General features: G+C 40.3%; 1 protein-coding gene across 5 annotated transcripts in view; it reads left to right on the forward strand.

Moving 5' to 3' along the window:
* Positions 1-16,760, forward strand: part of POC1A (POC1 centriolar protein A) — a 56,477-nt gene that overhangs the window by 2,126 nt on the left and 37,591 nt on the right. For all 5 annotated transcript variants that reach the window (XM_065642441.1, XM_065642437.1, XM_065642438.1 and 2 more), the window contains 5 exons: positions 2,145-2,316; positions 4,684-4,863; positions 5,967-6,074; positions 7,432-7,547; positions 12,906-13,039. In XM_065642441.1, coding sequence (XP_065498513.1) covers positions 2,156-2,316; positions 4,684-4,863; positions 5,967-6,074; positions 7,432-7,547; positions 12,906-13,039 — 699 coding nt within the window. In that variant the 5' untranslated portion in view covers positions 2,145-2,155. The remainder of the gene's footprint in view (positions 1-2,144; positions 2,317-4,683; positions 4,864-5,966; positions 6,075-7,431; positions 7,548-12,905; positions 13,040-16,760) is intronic.

Raw genomic sequence — 16,760 nt, forward strand, 5'->3', positions numbered from 1 at the left:
GCTTTTTCAAGGTCTCCCTCAGAAGCAAGAGCAAAGGGTCACACAACTAGGGAACAGAATTCAGATATGCATGCTAAATCCATTGCAAACACAACTCATCTGATCCTCAGAGGCTTCCTCCTTTGCCTCACACCCCAGCAGGACATGCTGCTGCTGCAGGCAGTGGGCAGCTCCAACCTGACAGCTGCACCTCTCCAGTGAGAGCTGCCGGACACCTCTGTGACACTGAACTTCACACAAGCTACATCCCCCTCCTTGTCTGACAGGAGCAATAGCAGTCCCAGCCAGGAATACCAGGAAAAAGGTTTCCAAACAGGAGTGAATTCCACTTCAGTGTAAAACTCCCCTGCTCAGGTCCCATCATCACCCCCAGCACAGTGAAAACCAAAGAGCTGCTCATCCCTTAAAGCCTGACATAATGTGTGAATTCTGTAGCACTGGGACCCCAGTGGGGGGGGGGGGGCGGGAGGGGAAAAGACAAACATATGCCCACAGCAACTTAAAGTCTCAAACAATGGCAGTAAAAACACCCCTTAAAATCAATTTTAATGCCTAAATAACAGAAAACTTTGTAGATTTTCCACAAGCAAATATAGAACACAGACACTTTAGCCTGCTGACAAACCCAGGCTGCATTTGTTTCTCACTACCTGAGTGCCAAGTGGGGCATATCTCCAGGAGGTCCTAAGATGTTCCTAAACAAAAAGATCTGATATGGTAGTATCATAAATACAAGCATGTTTCAGTTCCTTAGCATTATGGCAAAATATCAAATGGATTTTGCTGGAAATGTCCTTTTATTTCACAGTGATTTCAACACAAAAATAAGTCATCTCTTTTCCTGCTATTGATTCTGGATTAATATGTGCCCATTTCAGACAGGTTCATTCATTATGCATGTCCCCTAAGGGGAAACAAAAAACCTTATATATTTGTCAGTTCCTTTGTTGTTTCTATTTGGTTTTGTGTTTCATACAGGCAACACCTTTCCTTAGTGATATAAAAATTTAAGGAGAGACAACTGTGTAAGAGTAGATTGAGCACAGGGCCTAGTGTCAAGATATCTAAACATTAGTCACAATTACACTGAGTCATTGTCTGGCAAGGATATTAAGTTGCAATATCAGAACTTCCCCATGACTGATATTAAAAAATTTAAGGAAAATAATATTCTGACATCTCAATACAGCTCTTCAGTATGATACTGCTTATATGTGACTAGTTGGCAGTAACTATTATCGTTACTGAATTGGGCCAGAAGCTTAATGGAATAAAAAGACTGAGTCCTCTAGATTTAGTTGGGTTTTTGAGGGGGATGGAAATGGGGAAAAAGAACTTCAGAATCTCGTAAGAGTCAAGTACATGACATGAGAGGTGGAAAGGAAAAGGTAGCAGATAACAACAGACACAGCAGCAGGGAGAAACTAAAGGCAAGTTGCAGTGGTTGTTGGTTGGGTTTTCTTTCCACAGGTGAGTATAGATATGAGAATGGAAGAGCAGGTGTGAGTAGTCAGAGGGACCTCATCTCCATCTGTAGTTCCTTAAAGCCTCTCATGGCTGCCACCAGGTCCTGCTGAGCCCTCCTGCTAGTGGCAAACTGAACACTGTTCTCATCTCTTTGCAAGCTTGGATTTTCATAAATTGTTAAGAACTGCTGAGCTGGCTTTGATCAGTGTTTTGCAGCAACAAGAGAGATGTTGGAGGTGGATGTAGCTGGGTTGCCTTTAAGTCATCAACTGTCACAGGGCTTCTCTGTTTGATCTGTAGTGTGTTGCTTGATATTTAACCTGCTGCAGCTGCTTCCCAATAACGAAGTGATGAGATAACCTTCAGCCACAGGCCTTCTAAGTGTTTCCTTACTGTGTATGTGTTTGGAAGAGGTTTTCCAAATTGTGTGGCTTTTGCCTCTGCAGCTGTTGCATGAGCTGACTCTTGGAAGTGGAATTGTCAGTCCAGGCCAATGCATGACTTTGTTTTGTTTGAATTACTGATGAAATATCAAGTATGCAATACATTGGTGAAATGCAAAGGATGATGTGTTTGAGATTGCTGGAAGCTGTGGTGGTGAACTGTATGTGACATGTAGTGTCACTGTAATTGGAGAACTAATGCAAGTTTGGTTTTGGTTTGTCTTTTTGTTTCAGCAAGTGGCTCGATGGATTCGTGCCTGATGATCTGGAGCATGAAACCTCAGATGAGAGCCTATCGCTTTGTGGGCCACAAAGATGCAGTGATGTGTGTTCAGTTTTCACCCTCTGGTCACCTGGTGGCTTCAGGCTCTAGAGACAAAACAGTCCGTTTATGGATTCCCAGTGTGTAAGTATCTATTCCCTTCTGCCTCTGTTTTTGTGTTTAACAATGGTTTGGGATTTCTGCTTGCTTCTTGATAACAGTTCTCCAGCTAGGGGACTGAGATCTGTTTGAGGGAAAGAAGAACTGTTTTATGGGACAGCTCTAACAGGAGCTTCAGGAATCTGGGAAAGCATTTCTAGTTGTTTGTTTTTGATGAGTTCTTATGGCTATAATTACCCATTGGAAGCTTCATTTTATGATCTATTAAACCATAAGAAATCTCTGCCTTGGAACTGAGAGGTTCTGAAAGTGATTTTTAAAAATCTGTGATATAAGTGCTTTTAAATATCTTAATTTATAGTGAAATAGAACTAAAGTTTGCAGTTGTAGTTTTAATCCTATCAGTTTAGTTAAATTGTCCTGAATCATCACTATGACATGTTAGCATATATATTATTAAAAGGCACAGGGGAGATTATGACTAAAATTTAACGTGCTGCTCATCAATCTTCTCTAAAGAAAGAGACTGACAGTGTCATTTTGCTGTGTCCAGAACTGTGTTGCTAACACAGAATGCTGGAAATATATCAACAGTGCAAACTTGTTAGATTTCTCAGCCAATGTTTGCATTTTTAGAGAGGACTGAGATGTGATGGAGAAACTGGGCTTGTGTTGGGTGATTCTGTCTTAGTTGCTCAGGCACATGAGCTCTGTGCTCTGAACTGCACCAATGGCGCTCATGTCAGAAAAGGGCCAGGGTGGAAAGGGAGTTATTGTTGCAGATTGTGAATACCTTGGTGCGTGGTACTGTTAATCTGTGTTATTTAGTATTCTTTATCAATTTACCTACTCTAAATATAACAAAAAAAAAAAGTGTTGTCATTAAAAGGAGAGGGAGAAGCTGCCCCATAATCTGTGAGCCAGGACTTTATTTCCAAAGAATCTGAAAACTTGCAGTCCCTTTCACAGAATCACAGAATGTTAGGGATTGGAAGGGACCTCAAAAGATCATCTAGTTCAATCCCCCTGCCAGAGCAGGAACACCTAGGTGAGGTTACACAGGAAGGTGTCCAGGCGGGTTTTGAATATCTCCAGAGAAGAAGACTCCACAACCTCCCTGGGCAGCCTGTTCCAGTGTTCTGTCACCCTCACTGAGAAGAAGTTTCTTCTCAAATTTAAGTGGAACCTCTTGTGTTCCAGCTTGAACCCATTACCCCTTGTCTTACTGTTAGTTGTCACCGAAGGGAGATATGTTACTGAAGGAGTTAATGCCACCTGGTGTGTGGATTTCTGTCTTTGGGAATTGTTTTTTGTAAGCCATGTTGACAGAATTTTGTTTTAATGTTTCCGTTTTGATCAGACTTGGGGATGTTCTGCAGTTTTGGACAGAAAGCAAGCTTTCCTGAGACGCAGCCTTTACTGTTTCTTGCCTTCTGGCAGATAAAGGATTAAATAAATCTAGGCAGCTCTCACCATTTCTGAGGGAGGGAGGGAATATTTGCTGGAAGGTGTGTAGTATTTTGATTTTTTTTGGCCTTTACAGATTTAGTAGTCCTCAGCCTCAGTATAAAGCCTATTAAATCCTAATGGAGAAGGCAGCAAACCACTGTGTCTTTCTCTTCTTCTCTTCTGTCTGAGAATATGGAGCTCCTGGTAGTACAGTACATGATGATGTATTTTTGGACCAAGAATTCCATATACCTGTTGGATCTCTAAGTATGTTGCACTTTGGATTTCTGAAAATGCCTTGTGTTTATTTGTGAGAAGAATGCCTCTTGCATTTGTTTGGAAATGACGGGTAAAGAAGAATAACAATACCTTGTCTTTTGCCTGGCTGAGTTAATGTAGCTGGCTCAAAGTTGGACAACATTAGGTGTGCTGAATTCAGTTGTGTTATTTCTTGTGTGATGCCACAAGGGTATTTTCCAGCTGGAGCATGAGCGGTTACAGGAACAGTTGTGGTGAGGTAGTTGCCTGGTTGGCTCTATCTACATGAACTATGAAAACACCTCCCTCCTTGCCTGCTGTGCAGCAAGGGACCTGGTAACAGTGCAGGATCTCAGCATCTTCTATATTGTTCTTTCCATAAATGTTGTTTTAAATGGTTGCACAAGTTAACAATAGCATTTTTGCCACTTTATAGGAAATATGGGTTGTTTCCTGTTGGATTGAACTGGAACAACTGGTTTTAGCTATGTATTCTGTATAACTCGTGAAGCCTGAGTTTGTTTGGGGTTGATCAACACTTTCTTCCTAATGTAAGCACATGTGGTTTCCATAGAAGTGGTGGCTAACAGCACTGCTCAGCATACAGAATCTTTGTGTTTTCAGGTACAGAATGTCTTTGCTACCCTGTTGTGCAGTTTTAAAGTGCTCTTTCCTTCTGCATAGCAAAGGAGAATCTACTGTGTTCAAGGCTCATACGGCAACTGTAAGAAGTGTTCATTTCTCCAGTGATGGCCAGTCCTTAGTTACAGCTTCTGATGACAAAACAGTCAAAGTGTGGATGGTTCACAGACAGAAGTTTTTATTCTCACTAAGTCAACACATAAACTGGGTTCGCTGTGCCAGGTAAGTACAGGTTTTTGGCAAATAGAGATAGGAATTTATCCCTTGAAGCAGAGACTGAGTATCATGGTCTTGTGTAACACATTTGTATTCAGGATGATTCACGTGTGTCTAATGATTGAAATGTGTTGCTAACCTGCGGAGACATCCCTTCAGGTAACAGCTGTGTACCCACTTTGTTTCTTTGATGCTTTGTCAAGCAGAGACTTTCCTGCTTAGTGATTTGTTCTGTGTGTTTCTTTTACCTGCTGTGGAGCCTTCTGCATCTTGGAGTTGCTAACAGAAGCAAAATGAGGGATTTATCTTGTTGTTTCAGCTTAGTTACTTTTAGACTTATCATGCTTCTGGTTAAAAATGATCACCTGTGTTCCTTCCAAAATGCTTAAAGTGCTACCATGATAACATTATTTACTGATAACCATTTCAGATTTAGTTTTTAGTTGTCCATCTAAGTTGTTCTGAGAGGTTTTTATGGGTATGTGCATTAGGATAAAGTCACAGTTTCTCTGTTGGTGAAAAGTTCATTATATTTCTTGAATGTGGCAGTTGCTGGTAGTACTACAGATTCCCACAGTAGAGCAGAAAATGCTTTTTGCAGTGTGTTTGATATTCTCTAGTTAGAAACTCAGGTCCTGATCCTGTGAAATATATGCCTCTGAAGAGAGATGTTGATCTGTCTTGTATATGAAATTTCAAGATAGGAGCTTAATACATTCTTCTAAGGCACTTAAATGATGAAGCTTCTCCTGCTGCAGCTGTTATCTTGGGAGTAATTGTATTGCTCTGAGTGCTTGTGGCAAAGGTGGGAACTATTTTGAATCAGGGTAGAGAAACAACTTGAGATGCATTTAAATGGAAACAAGTAAGATGAGGGATCTTAAGTCAGACTCAAGACCTTCCCAAGGGAACTAGGGATAGTTTGAGGACCTACAGCTTCCTTTTTTTTCCCCTCAACTCATAGTGGTTTGATTTTTAGTCTCTGATGCCAGTGTGACTTCTTGAAGAGTGAGATGTGTTTACCTGCATACTTTGACAGCTGGCCAAATCTAGCTGACTCTGTACACCTTTTGGGGGTATTTTTTAATTGCTATAACTTTTTATCTTAGATTCTCTCCTGATGGACGAATGATAGTGTCAGCCAGTGATGATAAAACTGTCAAACTGTGGGATAAAACCAGCAGAGAATGTATCCACTCCTTCTGTGAGCATGGAGGGTAAGTACCTGGCGGTGCATGAGGATTGTCCTTGGGATTTTTGAAACAGGGATGCCTGGTGAATGTACACCTGATTTTTGTGACTGCAGTCAGAGGTCCTTGTCCTGGCAATAATTTCTACCTCTTAAAAAATCATTAGCACCTATTAAAAAAGCAGCCAGGAGAGGACGAGATGCAAAAAGACCTTCCAAGAATGGCTTCACCCTTTTTATGACTTCTCCAGATTGGAACCTTGAGGGTTATATTTTGATAACTGTCCAACACGTCAAGCTGTAGTTTTCTTATGCTGATTTATTTTTGGAGATGCTTAAATTCTTTATTTCTTCTTCTAGTTAAGTTAAGCTTTTTTTCTTTCGCTCTGAGTTGAAGTAAATTAAAAAAGCAAAAGTGTACTGGCAATTTGGTACTCAAATGCTTTGTTTCATCCTCAAATTTTTGAATAACAAGGTTATTTCAAAAAAACCCATTTTTATTTGGAAAAACAGCTGTTGAGTAGAGGTTTTTTTGTGGAGAAGGTTGAGCCACAGCAAAAGTTAATTTGTTCAGAAATACAAAACAAATCCTTTAGAGAGCTGAGACTGGAATCTTCCTAATTTCTTGCTCCATTGAAATTTTAAGTACAAAGTTGTGTTCTTTCCAGGTAATGTATAACAATATTAAGACAAATTCAGACAACATTTTTTCCAGTGCTCTGAAGAATATAGCTTGTCCAAACAACCTGTTGAAATACCTCAACTTCCTCAGCAGTTGTTACAAGAATACTCAGAGAATAATTAATTTTATCCAATTTCTTGCATGGTTTGGGAGTTACAAGATGATCTTCAGTGAAGGTTTTACTGTACTTGTGTGTTTAAAATAAAAATTGATTGCATACATGTCCAGACAGTAATTTAGTCTCAGCCTTGCTGCCTTCCAAGTGGCAACATATGATTTCAAGCACAAATTCAGTAAAGCTCCATCTTAAAATTAGTTAAGCATAATACAAGAAAAATATCTGCTCAGTCTTGTACACACCACTCTAGAAATACTGTTAAATTAACAGAAGACATATATTATGCAAACATTAAATGAACACTTGAAAATGTTGTGACAGTTGGATCCATCCTATTTTAGGAGGCTTGTATCTACAGCTCCTACACTGTAGCACAAAATGTGAAACATGGTGTGCTTAGGTATAATCCTGTGGTCTACTTGAGGTTATAAACAAGGGTTTGAGAAATTCAGCAATACAGACTCTCAGGTTATCTCCTTTCTGTGATGCTCAATGGATCATGATGTAGCTTCCCTTCTTGAAAAGACCTTTTTGATTTTTAGCAAGAGTTGAATGTAAACAATTGGATTTAACTGCAATTTACAGGTTTGTGAATCATGTGGATTTTCATCCCAGTGGTACGTGCATTGCTGCGGCTGGTACAGATAACACAGTGAAGGTGTGGGATGTTAGGATGAACAGACTTCTTCAACATTATCAAGGCAAGTTAAGATATTAAAAAAATCAGACCTTGCCATGTATTGATACAAATCGCTGTGAACTCCAAGGACTGTTTCTCCATCACCTGCTGCTTTTCCAGAAAGGCACTGGATTAAGGCTGCCAGTGGAAGACCTTTTTTTGCCAAAAATCATGCTTTGTTTTGTGTCAGCTCCAAGACTGGTTCTCACATATTGCAGCGAAACACCTCTGGTCTGATTTTTTTTCCTCCTCTGCCCACCATCAAAAAGCAAAAAATGCCCCCATGCTGAAACTGTCCCATGTTGCAGAGTGTGCATAGGTGTTGTCCGTGATGCCACGTTGGCTCGTTTTCGCTGTTCCTGAGGAAATTATGTAAAGTAAAAAGGATATAGCCTTTGCCTCCAAATCTGATGCATTCCAGCAAAGCAAAGGTCAGGTTCTTAATGAGAGAACCAGGAAAAGTTAACAAAAGGGGAAAATCAAAATCAATCAATTGCAATTCTATACCATGATGCATGTTTACAGCTCTTTTTTTGCGGTTTCTTGTTTGGTTATCAGCTTGCAGAATGAGCTTTGACCTTGTTATGACTTGTCGAGGTTGGCTTGTCCTTGGAGTAGCTAGCATTTATATTTAGAAGTCTAAATCTCTTTTGTTCACCCTTACCTTCAAAATGGCATCTCCTCTCAGTACCTGTTGTTGTCAAACTGATTAGTGCTGCCACTTGGTAGAACTGGATAGAAAAGTGTCCTTTCCTGTCTCTGTGAGCTTTGAGTTTGATCGTCCTATTTTGTGCATACTAGTTGCTTGAGCCTAAACATGGCTTTTCTTTCCTTTGCTATTAACTATTCTTAGGGCTGCTGTAGTATTTTGTTAAACCTATACATTCCCAAGCACTGCTTCCCGTACAGATAGTTTGTTAAACTTAATTTTGTTAGTTTTTCATGAAGACTATTTCTGGTGTGCTAGTAAAGCAGATCAGAGACACGGGGCTGGAGCTTGCTATATTGTTTTTTCTGCCCCCCACATCAGGTACTGTCAGTTCCTGCTGTGGCAACATCACAGCTGAATGCCAGGCAGAAAAGACAGAGTAGTAGTATAGCCTGCAGCTGATTCCTGCTAACTTTGCAAGTTGACAAACAAAAATTAAGTTCTAAATTAAAGCTGTTGGTCCTCCTGGCTTTACATAACTATAATTGTGTTTTAAAGTACTTTTACCTGTGTATCCCTTTACCCACATGGTGATGAAATGATTTGCAGGTTCTCAATACAAGTTCTCTAGTTTCCTTTGATGTAGAAAGGCAGAGGTAGCCTGTAACTATGTTGTAGGAACAGAGTTCTTTGGTTTGCCTTCCTTTACAGCAACCTGTGAAAGACTAGGCCTCTTCTGGTAGATAAGAGCAATGGGAGTTAACTCATCTCGAAGCACATACAGATTGTCTGCAGAGACATGAAGACATGCAGAGCCCTGAAGATCATGGAAGTCCTTTGACTTCCTTAAAAAAGTAAATTAAAAAAACCCAACAACCTCCTCAAAAGAGGTTGCTGTGGTGTAGAAACAGTCTGCAAACTTCAGAATGCTTTTGTAATTGTGCTGTATGTAAGGGCTGTTCTTTTGCTCTTTGCATATAGATGGAAGCACTTACGAACATCTGATCTGACTATTAATCACTGATGGTAACACCACTATCACTGGAATAGGGCTTTTTCTTGGGCAGAAAAAAAAATCATATTCCTTATTTCTAGCATCAGCTTCCTGCTCCTGAACTGTGTTTTATTCCTGGTTTGTGGGGTAGTTCTCTCAAGTATGTTCTCCCTGTGTACTCAAGTCGAGAACTCTTTTTCAACTGTAAACCTGCCTGAGCTACTTGAATTCTCATATAATGCGATGATTTTTTTTTTTTAATTTCTTCAGTTATTCTTACGGACTCACAATCACTCCCAGTCCTCTGATAGTTAACAAAATCTGATGGAAACCGAAACTTTTGACAACTGTTATTCCAATTCATCAATATTGAGCTGGTGGAATTATAATGACGAATACTAAAGTGTGATTCTTTGCGTAATAAGTATTGTTAACTTGTGACCCATATCAAAACTTGGAAATGCCTTTCTGAAGTCTTGTTGCTAAAATAGGTAGTGTGTTTAAATACTCAGTGTCAGATTACCCTTTAACCTACTTTATCAGCTTTTCAACAGTGGCAAGATCTGTGTGTTTCCAGCCACTGTATAACTTGGGTCAAAAATCATCTCTTCCTGCTTTCCACTTACTGCTATTAAATTGTCCAGATCTAAAGTGGTTTGTCTGCCAGGTTTATTTTTTCTCTTGGAATTATATTTTTCCCTGAATGGCATTTTAGTCTAACATTCTTGCTATTGAAGCAATATTTTCTTGTTGTGAATGTTATTTCTAATAACTACTGTGTAAATCCTAGTTGTGTATTAGACTTTGCACTAAAAGCACCCCCCCCCCCAAAAAAAAACCAAACAACACAAAAAAACCCCAACAAAACCACACCCAAAAAAAACCCCAAAAAACAACCCAGCCCAATGCAGTGGTATTGGTATGCAGTCACTTCATGCACCTGTGGCCCCAAACTGAAGCATTTGTAGCATGTTCTGGAGATGTTTGTAAGTCCTGCTCATCCAAGGGTTTGTACATGTGCCTTTTGGCTAAATTGGGTTTAGTTTTGTGGCTCTTCGTGTGAAGCTGCCATCTCCCATCTCAGTCCCACTAGAGGGCATCTCCTCCCTCTGAACGTGCTCGTCCTGCCTGATTTTCATTGTAAATCTGTTCTAAAGACTGAGTTGCATCAAGGAGTTAATAGACCAGTAGCCCTGCCACAGACTCTTGTGTGTTGAAGTTGGATTGTTTTCAAAAACTGGTAAATCTTTTAGCACTATTGCTCTTGTTGCCAGGGCTTGTTCCAGCTGTGACATCTGTAAGTGAAAGCTGGAAGTAGAGAGCAAACTGCAAAACCTTCTGTATGGTATAGGATTGGGTTGTTTTATTTAAAGCTAAGTAAAGTGTGTTCTGGTCATTTTTACTGTACAGGAGAGCAGACAGATGATTTATTCACTCCTCTTCTTGGCACTAACACTCTCTGTACAGCTCTGCAAAAATGGATGATGTTTATTGCCTGACATTTTTTCCTTGTGCTAAGTTGTGGGGGGGGCACCTGTATTGCAGGTCTATGGAAACAGCTCTAACCTGACTTCCTACTGATGTTTAAAGAAAGCAATTGGTACTTCGATACAGTTCAGATGGAGCTGGATGGTCATTATCTGTTCAGTGGGGACTGGGGCTGTATCAAGACTGTCCTAATTTAGCTTCTTGCTGGTGCTTACTAAGTTGTTGCACTCACTGATTACATAAAATTAGTATTGTCAGGCTTGGGACAGGTATGCTCAGTCACTCTGTAGGCTGGCATGACTCAATTTTAGTCATTAACCCCCCCAGTGTATGTCCTTTAACTGGCCATTATTTTTCTAGGGCTTTGCTGGCAGAAGGGTGAGCTTGTAGCAACAGGTCACTGGGAGATGCCACCTTGTGCTGCATCGAACTTATTGTTTACAGCATGAAACCAAGTGAGGTTGCAGGATGTGTTAGCAAGTTTTTGGAGAGGTGCTGTGAATGGTCTTGTGGGAGGTATGAGCTGGTTTGGCAGAAGGGAGATGAGGTTTTTCTCTGAGCTTAAACAGCCAAGAGCTCCTTGGGCACAGAAGCTGCAACTGCTTACACAGCCACAGTCTGTGTGATTTCTTTCCATTATGTAAATATTTTTTTTGGTGAAGCTGGGAATACTTTATTCACTATTGGAACTTGGAGGATGTATAATTAACTTCATCTGTTTCTTTCAACTAAAGACTTGCATTAGTTAACAAAATGTGTCTTTATCTGAATATGGACACCAATGGGGTGAGGAATATTATAAATAATTCATAATAAAAATTTCAAAGGGGACTCAATGTAGACTTTTTCTCCTTTAATACATAGTGTAATACAGGGCTGGGGGGGTAAAGGAAGATTGAGCTGCATGATAGAGGCAGTATTCACCAACAAGAATAACTGTTTAGAAGTTACATGTGCCAAGTTAAGATTTTCTTCTGTGTTTTTCAGTAGTCCAGGTCAAGAGTAGTTATGTTGTCAGAACTTAAGCTGAAGTGTCTAGTGTTCCTGAGAGTTTAAAAAGTAGATGCATTGTTTTACAGTTGAACGTTCTGGTTTACAATTGAGCAAGGTAATTTCAGATTTCAGCTTCAAATCCACATCTGCAAAAATAATATTGGTTCTAGTGTGCTTAAAGTTGTATTTTGAGGTTTTTTAACATGCAGTTTGCATTGGAAATGCACAGTAGACTCTCAAGGGAACATAAATTTAGTTGGGGCTTTGTGTTAGTAGTAGTAGTTTTGAAATACCAGAACATTTGGAGGGCACATGGTATAATTAAGAATAATTGGATATATGAAACCCTTTTCAAGCATAGTCTTAATATTCTGTAATGTCAAATATGCCCAGAAAACTGTGTGTATGTAAGTACTGCTTGTTCTCGTAAATAAATGTGTTCAATAGCCTGTTTCGTAAAAGTTTGGGGAGACAGGAAAAATGCCCTACATTAGGTAGATGTTTAATGTTACAGTGAATTTAAGTGTAGTTTGACTTTTTTCCTAGAGTATTTTCTTTAGCTGTCTTCAAAATAACTCTCAGGCTTCGTCTTTCATGCAGGAAGCATTGCTCTACTGGAAGTTCACACTCTTGATAGTTTGTATATTCATACTTGTTTTAAATTTTTTTGGTGAGACAAATTGGATGTCTGAAGAAATAGTGTTTGTACTGGACTATTTTCAAGTTGCCCGTTCTTCTTTCCTAGTTTCTTTTAATCTTGGTTAGAGTCTGGTAATAAACCAAAAGAACCTGTGCAATGCCAGCTCTGAGTGTTTCTTTCATTGTGATTTCAGTCTTTTCCTTAATGTACTAGCATATAGATTTTAGTCTAGAATGACTTGGGAGTGAGAACAGCAGCTCCATAGTAGTAAAATACATCAATGTCCAGCTCTCTCAGAATCATATAGCTCACTTGCCTGTATAGTTACATTCTGGGGCTATGCTGGAAGCTTTTGTAGCCTTAAATCTCCCAGAATAATTGGCAAAGCTTCCTTTTTCCTTTCAATAAACTAGTGCCTATTTTTGTAAGAATTGAATACTGCCCTTGTTCTCCAGTGCTTTGGAGAGTTTTTGTGGAATGTTTCCCCCATGATAATTTTCCTGTTAAACTTTCTAACAGAAAATTGGAATGTGCTTGTACTTTATTTTATTCTTTTGCCCTGGGGCTTATGTAAACTGGTCTCAGTGACTATTATATACGTTTTTTCCATCCTTAGTGCACAGTGCTGTGGTAAACAGTCTTTCCTTTCACCCCTCTGGAAACTATCTGGTTACTGCTTCCAATGATTCAACTCTTAAAATTCTGGACTTGCTAGAAGGAAGACTCCTCTATACTCTTCACGGTCACCAGGTGAGGCAAAGCCTTTTATACAGTAACGTACAAACCCATAGCAAACTGGGCAAATCTGTGCTTTAACCTTTCATTCTTCATGGCCAAAAATCTTTTGAAGAACTTCCTTGCATAAAATTATGATGATAGTATTACTGATAATCTTTTATATCATTGGTGTTTTGAAGGGAAGGCATGTGGGGAGGGAGAGAGGTAAGTCAGGAATGGAGAGGATGGGAAAAGAAGACAAAGGGAGCTCCAGGATTGAGGATGCGAGTCTAAGAACAAAGGGGCACAGTCAGAGCTGCGCCCTAGACCCTAATCCTGCGTGTGTTCTGCACTCTCTGTGCTGCAACTGTCTCCCTCTCTAGAGTGGTGCAAATAACACTTGGTCCCCTGACACAGGTATTGTGAAGCTAAATAGTATTCACCTGATAGGAGACTTAAGGACAATAGTGACAAAATGGAGGAAGTATATTTTGGGTTGGGATTTGGGAACATGTTTCCATTTGTTATAGGACTGAATTAAATAATTGAAGATGATAAATGCTGCTGGTTGGTTAAACTTAACTGATTGGCCTGTTAGTATTATGCTGCTGGATGTGTTGCTTGTAAGGTTAATTATATGAATGCTTGGAGCTCTCTTTAAATGTTAAATGAAAACAAATAGACTAATTTCATTGTTCATTGAGTGGGGCTCAAAGCCATGAAAAAGCAGACCTGCTTTAAATATTCCCTTTCCAAAGGGACAAAGAGAACAGAAATCCTTAACCCACTTGTCTCTGTTATAATGGGAGCTGATTCTTAAAGCATCAAAACTAGCTGGGGAAAATAACAGCCTGAAGCTGCTGGGGGTGGTGGGGATGGTTCTGGGCAATAATGGTAGCTGCATAAGCTGCAAAACTGATAATTCTGTTTTCTTCTGGCTTTTAGTGACTGCCTTGTCTGTCTAAAAATGTCGCTTCCTTTTTTGTAATACAGATGGAAAAATGGGACTACCTTATCCTTAAAGCTCTCCTTCATGGAAAGATCTGATTAAAACTAACCAAAGGGTTCAAATGCTGAAAAGATGGGGGAAAGATAACAAATGCTGCTTATCCTAACAAGTAAACTTTGGGTGCATAAAACCTTCTTACTTTAAAAACTGGACTAAGTGGGTACTCCTATGAGATAAGGGCTGCAAGGCTTCTAACTTTTGTCCTAATCTTGTTTTTGTGTTTGTCTTTCGTGTTAGTTTCCCAAGTGAGTTCTTAGGAAGTAGCTTTCTAGAAAAGGGTAAGTGTGGTGGGACCCTGGATCTTTATACCTTTCATCCTTCCCTTGGGAAGGGATGTGCCTGGTTATTGTTCAGCAGGAGGCTGAACCTGCTTTCTGTTTTCCTCCCTTCTGAGCTGTAGGCTGCTCCTCACCCAGTGCAGCGGCACAAAAAAAGAAAGAGTTTAGCTTTTAGTGAAAGTCCAAAACTCATTATGGTGATGGAGGTTTTCAGAATTAAAAAATAAAAAGTCCCTTTAGGCTTATGCTGTACTTAACTCAGGGCTTCTACAAAACAATTGGTTTGTGAATCATCTGTTCAAAATTGAAGTTCTGTATTTTTTCCCCCAACACTGTTTCAGATCAGTAAGACAATGTCTGCCGCTCTTTTCTAGGCATCTAAGTGGCATTGGAAATGCTTTGATGCTGGCACAGCTGAAGAGTGGTTGCCATTAAGGGATTACACCTCCTTCAGTTTGGAAACAAGTAGAAGTATAAAAGTGGCTGGTAGTGCTTTCTGCTTGTCTTTAAGGGTGTCGCACCAAGACAGCTGTGGAACCAGCCCTAGCACACCCTGGCTGGCGTTCCCTCTGCCAGTGTGCTGTATTGTTGTGGGTTGTTTCTTCTAATGCCTGAATTAACAGATATCTATCTTTTACACTGAAAGTGTGTGATAACCTGTGCTTCATTGACAGTAAGCAACCAGAAGTGACAACAGGCCCTGCTTTCATCAGAAGCTGCTGGGATGGATTCCTTCACTGGTTGCTTCTCTAGCCTGCTCTGCTTGTAGATAAACCCAGGCTACTTAGTAGTGAGGGCTCTTTTCTCTTCCCTTCTCACTGTGATTTCTCCCAGTATCTCAAAGTGGCTAAAAATGAAGTGGGTGTGGATTTTTTTGGTCATTAGGCAGATTAGCCTTTCTAAGTGAGGGCTATAGGTTAGTCACCAAATGAACAGCCTGTTCTGAAGACATTCTTGAGTTGTGACTTTGTGTGGGTGAGTATGCTGGTTGAGACTTTGTTCCTTCTTTGACAGCTGATCGCTGTTATGTTGTTCTGGGAAGGCTGCATGCGAGTAGACACTTGAAGGAAAGAAACTTAAGGTCCTTTAGACATACTCTGACGTAACTGCTGGAGTGCCAGGAATTTGTTAGCAGCTGATTAGCTGTAGTTTACATAGGGAGCATTGCCAAGTTTACATTGCTGTCTTTAATTGTACTGTAGCTGGCCTCCTTGTAGCAGAAGGGTTGTTAGAGACAGGAGTTTGCAGCTTAGAGCTGACATCTTGCAGCTGTGAAATATCATTCTGTATTGTGCTGCATATTTTAATTCTAGAGTGCTTCAAGCTGTGAAGTGCTCTTGCCTAATTCCATACAGATGAGACAGTGGGTTGGTATGTAGGTCCACCTCTGGTACTGAGTCACTGTCAAGGAACAGAATGTTTTGGGGCCTGTTAGTCACCTCCGGAGAGCTGTGAGAGGAGAGCAGGTATGTACACAGTGCCTGTCTGCCCTTTGGGAACCTTGCATTAGAGCATCTTCAGACTGACTTCCTTAGTGGAATGGAAGATCTCAGTAAATATTTATAAAACATCTTCATGGTTATGTTTATAAGTAGGAAGACAGAAAATGCGAAGTTACGATTATCCAAGCAACCTTGACTTGAACCATGAAGTAGCTGCATTCTACCTACCTGGGTGGCATAAGCGCTCTCTGCTTTGCTGGCTTACTGAAGAGCAAGATCTTCTGAGCAGGTGCACAGGAAACCAATGTGCTCTCTTCCTGTCTGCTGCCAGGTCTAAGTGGCATTAAGCATGGGTGCAGGCTTAGTTCTCTTTGAAGGGTGTGAGGACACCTCAGGGCTGCACATAACTGGACCAACAAAGGGAGAGAAGGGTGTGTTGCAAACAGCACGCAGCTGACTTGGGTTTAGCATTTCTGAGTATTAAAAGGAAACAGGAGTGCTCTATTCTTCCTCTGTATTTTTTTTTAACTGAAACTTTTAGGAGTTAAAAAGCTACTGAAGATTCAATTGTAAGTTATCAGTATAAATTTTCCCTATGTTGGCTGTAGCTCTTCCTGGCAAAGGACGGTGCAGGCATGACAGTCTTGCTCTGTGTAGTAATATAGGATTTTTTCAGAGCTCAGTGGACTGAAAATCATTGTGACTTCTTGTCAGGTTTTCTGCATGAAAACATCCCTTGTTGCCATTGCCATCTCTGTCCCCTGTGTTTTTTTCCTTGGTTCCTTTTTCCCTCTCCCTTTCTCTTCTTTGTGTTACCACCCTCATTGTGTGGTTTCTAGGAATCTACCCTTTTTATCTAAACATTTTTCTTGTCCTTACTGTTGGAGATGTGGATTCTTTACACAGTCCCTATAGCTTTCTACTCCATCCCCACTTGAGGACAGTACCCAGCTCTGTCCTGCACCTCTTGATTTGCCCATGTGCAATACCTCTGCTGACACCATTTTCCCTTTCCAAATCATCTT

The sequence above is a fragment of the Caloenas nicobarica genome, chromosome 11, assembly GCF_036013445.1.
Source record: "Caloenas nicobarica isolate bCalNic1 chromosome 11, bCalNic1.hap1, whole genome shotgun sequence".
Lineage (NCBI taxonomy): Eukaryota > Metazoa > Chordata > Aves > Columbiformes > Columbidae > Caloenas > Caloenas nicobarica.